The following is a 10,167-nucleotide window of genomic DNA, read 5'->3' on the forward strand; positions in this document are numbered from 1 at the left end:
GGTTTCTTCCTGTTAAAAGGGAGTTTTTCCTTCCCACTGTTGCCAAAGTGCTTGCTCATAGGGGGTCATATGATTGTTGGGTTTTTTTCTCTGTATCTATAAAGCGCCTTGAGGCGACTTATGTTGTGATTTGGCGCTATATAAATAAAATTGAATTGAATTGAATTGAATTGAATTGAATAATAAGTTGGGGGGAAAAAATTAGAAAAAAGTAGGAAAAAATACTGCCTCTGATAGGTAATTTCTGGAAAATGTCCAGGTGTTTAACTGATCGAGCTGCCAAAAATCTATCATTTGGATATCAAATCTTTTCTTTTAAGTTTTCACCAGAGTACTTATGAGTAATGCAGACCAACAGTGTCTGTAATGTATACCTGACAAAGACCTACATATTATACTCAAAATTACATAAAATACAATTTGTGCTTTCCGGTTATATTAAGTTATATCAGCCACACATGCAAATATGGTGACATTATCCATTTTACATTATTTCTTTCATCAGTCATATGGCGTTGATCTGACGACATGCAGCAGCTCATATGTTCATGTCTTCTTGTTTAACCACAATAATTGATGCCTTTCAGTCTTGTCATTCTGACAGACACCTTATCAAAAGTTACACTTCAGCTACCTCATAAATCCACTTAGAAAAAGCATGGAAAGAGCTCATGGATGTGTTATGTAATCGAAATAATGAGCATTTTAATAAAAAGGTTGCTTTACATAATGCAGCCAAACAAGTGCAAAGTTTTGTCTGTGGTCAACTTAAACTGATTGGATCCTGAAGTGTTGCCCATTTTTTTCTCTGGCAAGGAAATCTATCATGTTCAAACTGTCATATTAATTGGTTCTGCTTAACTGAGCTGGATCTGCAATATAGCCAGGATGTAAATTTTAGCCTTTGACTTTGACGTATTCAGGTGTGACTTTCAATTAGAGCTGCTGTTTTGTGCATTTCGTTGAGCTATTAGACATTTGGTAAGGTTTCAACGGTGTAAGCGAATTAAGTTGGGCTAGGCAGGCGCTAATGAAAAGCCCTCTGTTCCACACAGAAGAAAATGCAGAGCTTTACATTTTTAACATAAATACCATAAAGTATTAAATGCAAAAAAAAACCCCAACAACTTTGAGGTCACACTCTGTCCACTGGCTCATTAACATTGATATTATCATATCACATTGACCTGCATGCGGTTGTTATGTTGTGTTCTCGCTTGTGCTCCAACTTTGTAAATAAATGAATGTGAAAGTGGCGCAGCAGGGCTGGGACAAGCACATAACATAGACTTGTTTCTGTAGTGGCAACATCAATAATGGAATATTGAGGGCAATTGTGATCAAATTGAATGAGTGTTGTCTGAAGTGCTCTCATCAGTTCATTCAAAGGCAGATAAACAAACAAGTAAAGAACAATAAAAGGAGACAATCGTCTTTCAGAGGAGTGGCAAACTGCTGTTTTTTTATTAGACCACAGATGAGCCATTATGTAAGGATATTATTTTGGGTTATGTACTGTGTGTTTATTTCGAGATTTATGATTAGAAATCAGTTCCTTTTTATAGCCAGCAATGTTAAGACAAGACAGTGAAGTTGAAAAAAAAAAGGCAATATCCTTGAAGTTTGATTTGAGATAAGATTGCTTCCATTCTCTCTCCCAGACATTAATACAGTTAAAAATAGACTTATTTTCTGGCTCATATACACTGTTATGTACTAATGTTGCAGGTCGGTACAGCATTCCAAACATCCTCATAGTCTCCTTCATTGCCACACTTTATTTCATGATGTTTTATGTCCAAAGGGCATCTGAGCACAGCTTCAGATCTCAGCACTGCAGTCTGGTGATGTGGGCAGAGAAGTACCTGGCTTGCCCACTGTTGGAATGGGATGGTCTTTAGGGGATCTCAGGAAGGGGGTGGGGAATAGGGGTTTGATCAGGACCAGCTGTCACTTCTGTCCTCAACTATTTCTCAAAGTCTACAGTCCCGCAGAAGTACAAGTATAATAGGCTTATTTAGAGTGGGGAGGCTATAGCAGTTTTGCTCTCCTTGTCATGTTACAGACATGATTTGCTTGTCTTTTAATCTCTACTGAGGAAAGATTGACAATATTAACATTCAACAATTTAGCATAACTCTGACCGCTAGGCTCAAAATGTTGTATTAAATTAATGAATGTGGTGAATCTGTAAAAACAGCATGATAAATGTGGACAGATATACAGTCTATATTCCGTGATCATGGCATTGCAGGTGAAAGAAAGCAATGCACTTGAGAAGAAAGCCAACAGTTTGTATGACAAACAGCATTAAATCTGAAATACGTTTAAGCTGTTTAGAACTTGGTTCATAGTTCAATAGGAGTCCATGTTAAGGTGTACTTATTTACCATTATTATGCACATTAGTAGCTTAATGACTCTTTAGAAATAATTATAAGTCACTTATTAATGACTTATTCATCACAAAATATTCTCCAGCTACTAGACCATTAACTTAGAGTTCTCCCTCAATTACCTCCTAATTACTACTTAGTAAGTATGAGAAAGCTGTTATATTTGAAATATGATTTTAATCTGCTTTGCTTATTTTGGCTCTTAAAAGGTGGTAATACCACACCAATAGTAATTTTCACATAATAGCAGTTAATAAATTTAGTGTACTATTAAATGATAAAGTGACTTTAAAACAGTGTTCCTCATTCTATCACCCAATGTACTGTTATGATTAAAGACAGGAACAAAAAATCTCACTGCAGTTTGGCATGGTTTCATCCTATTGTCTAAACAGCTTTGAAACAACCTAGCAACACTCTTCAGTCAGTATGGGCCTGGTTTCATCGCTGCTTCTTTGCGCATCAGCCAAACTGGGAACTCTCAGTGAAAAGAAAAATAAATAGATAAAAATAATATTCAACAATGCTCATGGTAGTCTTAAAGGTTTTTCAAATAGCTGATAATAGCTAGTATTTTAGTTGATTAACAGACAAAAAACAGTTTAAGGGAGTAAAAGGGGATATTGTAGAATAAACAATAATAAACGATGTTGTAGTATAGATTTTTTTTTTTTTATAAAAATGCATTTATCGTTGCTGATTACCAAGCACCTGACTGCATTTTGAAATACAGTTTGGTTTGGTTTCATCTTTCTCATGAAACTACTTCTAGATCTGTGTTTTTAATAACAACAGCCAGTAAATGTAAACAAGAAAAAAAAATGAAAAAATGAAATAAACTGGAAGTCAGTGAAAGAAAATAAGTGTTTAACGTAAAACGAGTCAGGAAAATTCTAAAAGTAAAAATTAACCATTTCCATATTGCCCAATGTAATAGTAAAAGCTCTGCATCTGAGACTCTACTGCACAAAAAAGTAGCATGCAGAGCTAATATTAAATAAATTCAACCATATCTTCTCTTTTACTGGATTTCAATAAAAGGCTTTTATGCCTATTATGCATATAGATATCTTTCTGGTGTGAAAAGCCCCTTGGATTTGAAGATAGTGAAAGAAAGACATAATATTTAAGTGATTCAGAAGGAATCATTAAAAGCAATAAATGGATTAAGTTTGTGTCTGTGTATGCACACGTGTCTTTAATTATTATAATGTAAAACTTAAAACATGAACAAAAAAGAATTCATTAAATATATGTATATAGGTGTGACACATGTGAAAAGCCTAATGTCACTTTTTCAATGCTCTAAATGACAAATCACATAATATTCTCACTGTAATTGTAAGTGGCTCTATGTACATTGCATAACTAAATCCAGTTAATAGCTTAAAGGCAAGGCTGCTGAAAGGATACTTTCACTACACAACCATGTGGTTAGGTCAGATTCAGGTTGAGAAAAACAAAAAACAAGCCAAACTCTCTCCCATTACTTGAACATGATCTGATGGCTCAGAATGGCAGCCTTCTCTCTATTTATTTTCTTCCCAAAAGTTGCACCTTAACCGTGACAAAACAATGCCTCCCACTCCACAGCAGACCCACCAGGACCCCTTTGCTCTGGCCTGTGGGCTTGTTTTTTTTGTGTGCCAAACATGTACGCATCCACTTGTTGAGAGCCAAGCAAAGAATGACTCATTTGACCAACCTTTGTTTTCTCTCCACTTTGCAGTAAACCCATGTCTTTGTTCTTTGTGCCGCTGTAATCACAAACATGTCACTCATGGTAAAATAATTGGATTATTCATTGCAAAATGACCACAGTATATCTCTCACTGCAAATGTCTTGACTGTTTTTGATGAAAAACGCTTTTACACCCTCGACTGATATTTGTAATTCCAATTGTAAGTGTAATACATTTGCCTGTTCTTGTACTGGTTTGTTTTTTTTGTTGGGGGGGGGGGGCTGCCTGTACTAAGCACTGGTTAACTTATAAAGGTTTATCAAAGCCATTTTTAGTAAATCCGAGTACAACTTCTGCTTTCTCTATTATAGGACTAACAAGTATGTTCCTTCATAAATGGCAAGATGACAAGATTCTGACACCTCCCCGACAAAACGATTATTCTCTCTTACTGAGTCAATATTGGCAGACAGCAAAGAATTCCTGTAATTTACACCTCAATATCATTATGTTAGTTTTTAGGCGTTATTGAAAAAAAGAAAAATCACACAAATCTGCCCACAACATTGGCCCCTTCTCCAAAGTACACTCTCCAAGGAGTCAGCTTATTATGAGTGGACTCCTTTAGAATAATTGATTGTATTTGACATGACGTGGAGGAAGCACGGCAGATTGATACTCTGCTGCTGAAATGTGATCAATCCAAATGAGAGACTGTGGGAGCGTTGATTCCTCTGCCAGAGTTTATTAGAAACAGCAAAGCTTCTCTGGAGAAACTGCATTTCTCCATAAACAGCTTGGACCTATTAGTATCTGGGAATGTAAATGAGCATCATGCCTCACCTCATCATACCTCAAAATATTCCCCGCACAACAGTTTGACAAAACAGAATGAAACATCGAGTTAAATGCTCACGTATGTTGTAGTGGGTGTTTAGGAACTAAGACTTGTGATTATCTACTAAGATTTTGTCTTAACAAACACACACACACAACAAATTTGATTTGATGTACTTCACATTCTTACTAATGAATCAACTTTCTCAAATGGCATCCTCCAGATCTGAAAATTATGAGGAGTGGGTGTAAAATGGAATTCCCTTCCTACGAGTACGTAACCTTGGTGAAACTGGAAAGTGAACTTGTTTTAAAGGTTGATTTTCTCTTTTCATAATTTATTTCACTGTGGATGACTTCTTTCTTCCACTCAAAGTATCTGATTGCAAAATGTATTGTTAATATTTGATGGAAATATTTTTTATGCCATAAATTGTCAAAGGATCATATCTTGACAATGATTTTCTGAGTAATTTTATATTATTTCCTTAGATACTTGTAATGCAACACAGTTAGAATTCATCAAATGGTATGAGAGACCTTTCCTCTATCTTCAAACTTCTGTTTGCTATGTAAATAAAGTGTTAGGCACGTGTTGAAATGCAAGAAATAAATGTTATGTGGTATGTTCTCGGTGTGAGGCAGTAAACAACAGATGGTGAGCAGCGCCACTTTAGCGCTATGGATTTTATTTAGCTACCCACCTGAATGACCTGCATTGAGCTGAGCAGCTGATGTGGAGAGAAAAAAAAGTAAGAATTAACTGTTTGCTCGTGTTTACTTCAGTTCCACTAGACTGCAAGGCCAGAGGAGTCATTTGCAATGCACAGTAAAATTAGCTTGCTTATCAGTGTTTTGATTTCCTTCCCGCCTCAACATCCAACTGACATTTTAGACGTACATGGTCCATGACTGATTCTCAATCAAAAGCACAATAACAAGCTACCGGGCTTATGTGCTTTCGCTCGCTTTTTTAATTAAATGTATGATGACAAGCAATGAGCGTGATTACAATAATAGCCTGCTATGTTTGTGTTTTCAAAAAAAGTAACCTTGAACACTGTATAACTGTCCTTTCAATTGGATATGCTCCAAAGATTGCCAGGGAGACGCTGCAGCTAATGTCCATACAGTAGGACGTCGGTTGTTTCAAGGTGATTCACTGTGGTGTGTATCTGAACTTTTTTTTTCTGCATGGCGATGTTGCTCTATTAGACCACCTACTGGACTTTGGAGTTTAATGGCAGACAGACCTGAAGTCCTTGAAAGGTTAAAACAATCTTTAGCCATTTATTACTGGAAGGGGGAAGTGTGGAAAGTGATTGAATATAATGAAAACTAATACTCTTTCTGGTCACTATGCTATCTGTAGATATGTTTAATATCCCATTACAGGCCCAGAAGTAACCACAGTTCTATACTGTCAAGAGACAAACATAATCCAGAGGGAAATTACCCATCAGGAAGGCAATACTGTTACTGAGATGCAATTACCAGGCCACTTGTGAGACTTTCAGCCGAGTATCCGTGGGTACATGTGTGTGGTCGATATGTGCATAACAGCTCTTATGTCTAGCAGAGTAAATTGGATTCTTTGCTGGAGAACAGTTAATTTAGAATATGTCCAAGATGCAAATGATTGATGTGACTATATCGTTACAACTGTAGGTTTGTGGTGCAGGGCAGCCAAATGGAAAAAGAATATTGCAGGGAGAAGGAAATAGCTTTTATCCCAGAATTATGGGGAAATTTCTCCACTAAATCAGTGAGTCTCCAGAAGAAATAATTTCGATTTTGGTCGGTTGTTCGGACATTCATTTCCAAGCAAACATTGGTGAATTTGGAAGGAAGCAGCTTTCTACGTGCTTGGATTCTGCTTCTTTTTTTACAGTGTATTACACATCTCCTGTGCTTGTATTTGTTAGTAGTTAAATAATCTGCATGTCTCACAGAGGATTTAATGTACCAATTTAGCACTGAATCACATAGCCTACAAACAAAGAAAACAGTACGGATTGGAATGAACATCAGTGTAAACAATTTGATAAGGGTTTGCTTGAGGCAATTGCTATGCTTTATTACTGATACAAAAATAAAAGCTGCAAAAACAAGAGTTGCCTCTGTGCATTTGATATACTTGCCTCTGCAGTGGCCTATCCTACAACTCAGAGATGAAACTCATAATATTGGTGGCAATGGCACATGGCTTCCTGCGACTCCCTGGATTAATTCATCAAGTCTGGGACATTTCAACTGTACTGCAAATTATCTCCTTGAATCTGATAATTAATCACTGCTGCTTTAAATGATTGGCCCCTAACCTTAAATGCAGCAGAAAGAGCAAAAGAAAAGAGCTGCCTGCACCCATTCCAATCTTCTCCTGCCGGGGAAGTGCATGTGCATTAGAAATAAAACTGCCTGCACAGAGTGTGAGCCTAGCATGCATAATAAATGTATGACAAAACAATACCCCAGGCACCCCAGTATTAATGATATGCAGTGAACTCATTATTAAAGTTCCAAAACAGCTCCTGGAGTAACACAGATGGAGTCAATTAAGCAATGAGCATACTTGCTTTCCTGCTGTTTCATCTTCCTTCTTTTATCTCTTGCATATTACTCTATGGATGTAATTAGCTGTATGTTTCTCCTCACAACATAATGTCCAGTGATAATAACGGTTATTTTCTCTTGTAATTTCGAATAATGCACTGCTTAGTAAATGTACCAGATTTGCTTGCACCTTGTCCTTGAGTATGTTATTTGCACTGGAAGAGGTGTTGAGGGTAATACCATGCTAAGCTGTTTTTTTCCCCCTCTGCTGTTTCTGTTCCCAGAGACCTGATGCCTTCAACGCTGGAGGGGCAGATCACCATGGAAAAGACACCAAGCTACTTTGTGACTAACCATGCCCCCAAGCGCATCCACTCCATGGCAAGAGACATCAAGCTTATTATTGTCGTGCGTAATCCTGTCACTAGAGCCATTTCAGACTATACACAGACTTTGTCCAAGAAACCCGATATCCCCACCTTTGAGGTTCTGGCTTTTAAGAACCGGACGCTGGGTCTTATAGATGCCTCGTGGAGTGCGTTGCGTATAGGAATTTATGCGCTTCACCTGGAGAGCTGGATGCAGTATTTCCCACTCTCCCAAATGCACTTTGTCAGTGGAGAGAGGCTCATTGTGGATCCTGCTGGTGAGATGGCCAAAGTGCAGGACTTCTTGGGACTGAAGCGGATTGTCACAGACAAACACTTTTACTTTAATAAAACGAAAGGATTTCCATGTCTAAAGAAGCCAGAGGACAGCAGCACTCCCAGATGCCTTGGCAAGTCTAAAGGGAGAACTCACCCTAAAATTGACCCAGATGTGATTCGGCGGCTGCACAAGTTCTACAAGCCCTTTAACATGATGTTCTACCAAATGACTGGTCAGAACTTTGAATGGGAGCTGGAGGAGGACAGTGAAACTCGTAGCTCTCAGGACTAGCATGGCACGGCTCAGCCACACCACCAGCCTTCTCACTAAAACTAATCTTGTCCGGCTTCATCTTCAGAGAGTGCTTGAGCACGCCAATCAATCATGGCTGTCTTTGCAGTGTCTGTACCCATTAGCAAGAGTTTACTGACATGCTTTTTCTTGATGATGGCAGATCATTATTGTATATACTAAACATAAAATATATTTATATTTGTGTAAATGAGATGATTTATTCCTTTTGGGTTTAAAGCATAGAACTGATATAAAAAAAAACATGTTGACTATGGCAATGCATGCGATGAGTTAAGTGTCCTTACCTCATGAGCCCTAAGGGTAAACTCTGCCTGTTTCTTCTCCCTTTACTTTCCTGCAGTTTGTTGCCCTCACGCCCACTCACCAGCATTCAGTACAAAAAGATATTCTATTTCAATGGCTAATGCCATGAAGCGTTCTGTATTATTTCTTTTAAAAGAGTTCTGCTGCTTTATAAGAGAGAGAGAAAAGAGGACATGATAGACATAGAACTATAATCCTTTGACATGTGCTCATCTTTTCAGTTGTCTATATCTGAGTGGAGACAATCCTTTTAAGTTTACCAAAGTGTTAATTTACTCTGTGTCACTGTTATGGTTGATCTGCACTCATTAATTGCATACATATGAGAGAAGATGTACAGTGGCCATCATTCAATAATTGGATTGTTTCACTGCACAGTTGAACATTAGCATACTGACGACCGTGCGCACCAGTGTGGTGCACTATGAGTAGTTTTGGTATAGCATTACAAATGAATCTGTTTTCTCTTTGTGCATCAAACGAGTCTGCATCTAGGCAGAAGAAAAAATTGGTGCTGCCAAAGCATTCCCAAAAATAACAGTTGACTTTTGTGGTCCTGCTTGCCTTGTGACCCTCCTCTTGTCACAGTAATACATGTCAATGAGGGTGAAGAAAAACAGAGGACCGAGCAGAAGTTTGTTACCAAACATCTGCTGCTATGCAGTCTTCTGTCGTTAGAGATTAATGGCGTGTTAAATAAACTGCTGCTGCTGTTGGAACAATGTCAATGTCAAAGAGAATTTGCTGTCAAGGAAAAGCTACATACATGCCCAGGTAAATTACCAAGCCATTACTGTATGTGCTTAACTTGAATGGAATAACTCATGCCAGTCAAATGTGCTGTAACTAGACGTTTTACTAGCAAACACTTAATCACATGATCAGCAGCGCTAACTGATTGAATGCTTGTACCAGATATTACAGGCTTTTGCTGTGAAATGTTAATTTACTCATACAATGAAATAACAACATGACCCATCATCTTTCCTTTATTATTTTCTGATTTTGCATAATCTGCTGTGTGTCTGTCTGTTGTCTCTGGACTTTTCATCAATTGAGACAATCAATACAGCCAATGAGTCAATAAATACAGTCTGCTACACATCACTGGTTGCTACAGCTATGATGCATTGCTCTGTTAATCTTCCCTGTTCTCTTGCCATGGATGGTTGGATTGGTTCGCTCTCTGTAGACCTCTCTGTCACCCAGGGGAAGCCAGCACCAGCAGCTACTTACACAGAGCAATTGATTCAATCAAAGTAAGCACTATACTGCCCTTTGTAGCACCAAGCCTGAACACTTACCTCTGAGTCTCACTATCCCAGAGTCACAACTTCCACTTTGAGGCTTTTCTGTGCAGCCATCCCTTGGTGTTTTCTTGACAATGTCTCTGCACTTTTACCCCCCCCCTTCTATCTATTTCTCTCTCCTCAC

At 38.0% G+C, this 10,167-nt stretch overlaps 1 protein-coding gene across 1 annotated transcript in view; it reads left to right on the forward strand.

Annotated features, from left to right (window-relative positions):
• hs3st4 (heparan sulfate (glucosamine) 3-O-sulfotransferase 4) overlaps positions 1-9,847 on the forward strand; it is a 96,825-nt gene extending 86,978 nt beyond the window's left edge. The window contains exon 2 of the mRNA XM_005726005.1: positions 7,752-9,847. Coding sequence (XP_005726062.1) covers positions 7,752-8,406 — 655 coding nt within the window. The 3' untranslated portion in view covers positions 8,407-9,847. The remainder of the gene's footprint in view (positions 1-7,751) is intronic.
• The last annotated feature ends 320 nt before the right edge of the window (positions 9,848-10,167 follow it).

This window comes from Pundamilia nyererei, unplaced genomic scaffold (assembly GCF_000239375.1).
Source record: "Pundamilia nyererei isolate P.nyererei 1_Seehausen unplaced genomic scaffold, PunNye1.0 scaffold00018, whole genome shotgun sequence".
Classification (NCBI taxonomy): Eukaryota; Metazoa; Chordata; class Actinopteri; order Cichliformes; family Cichlidae; genus Pundamilia; species Pundamilia nyererei.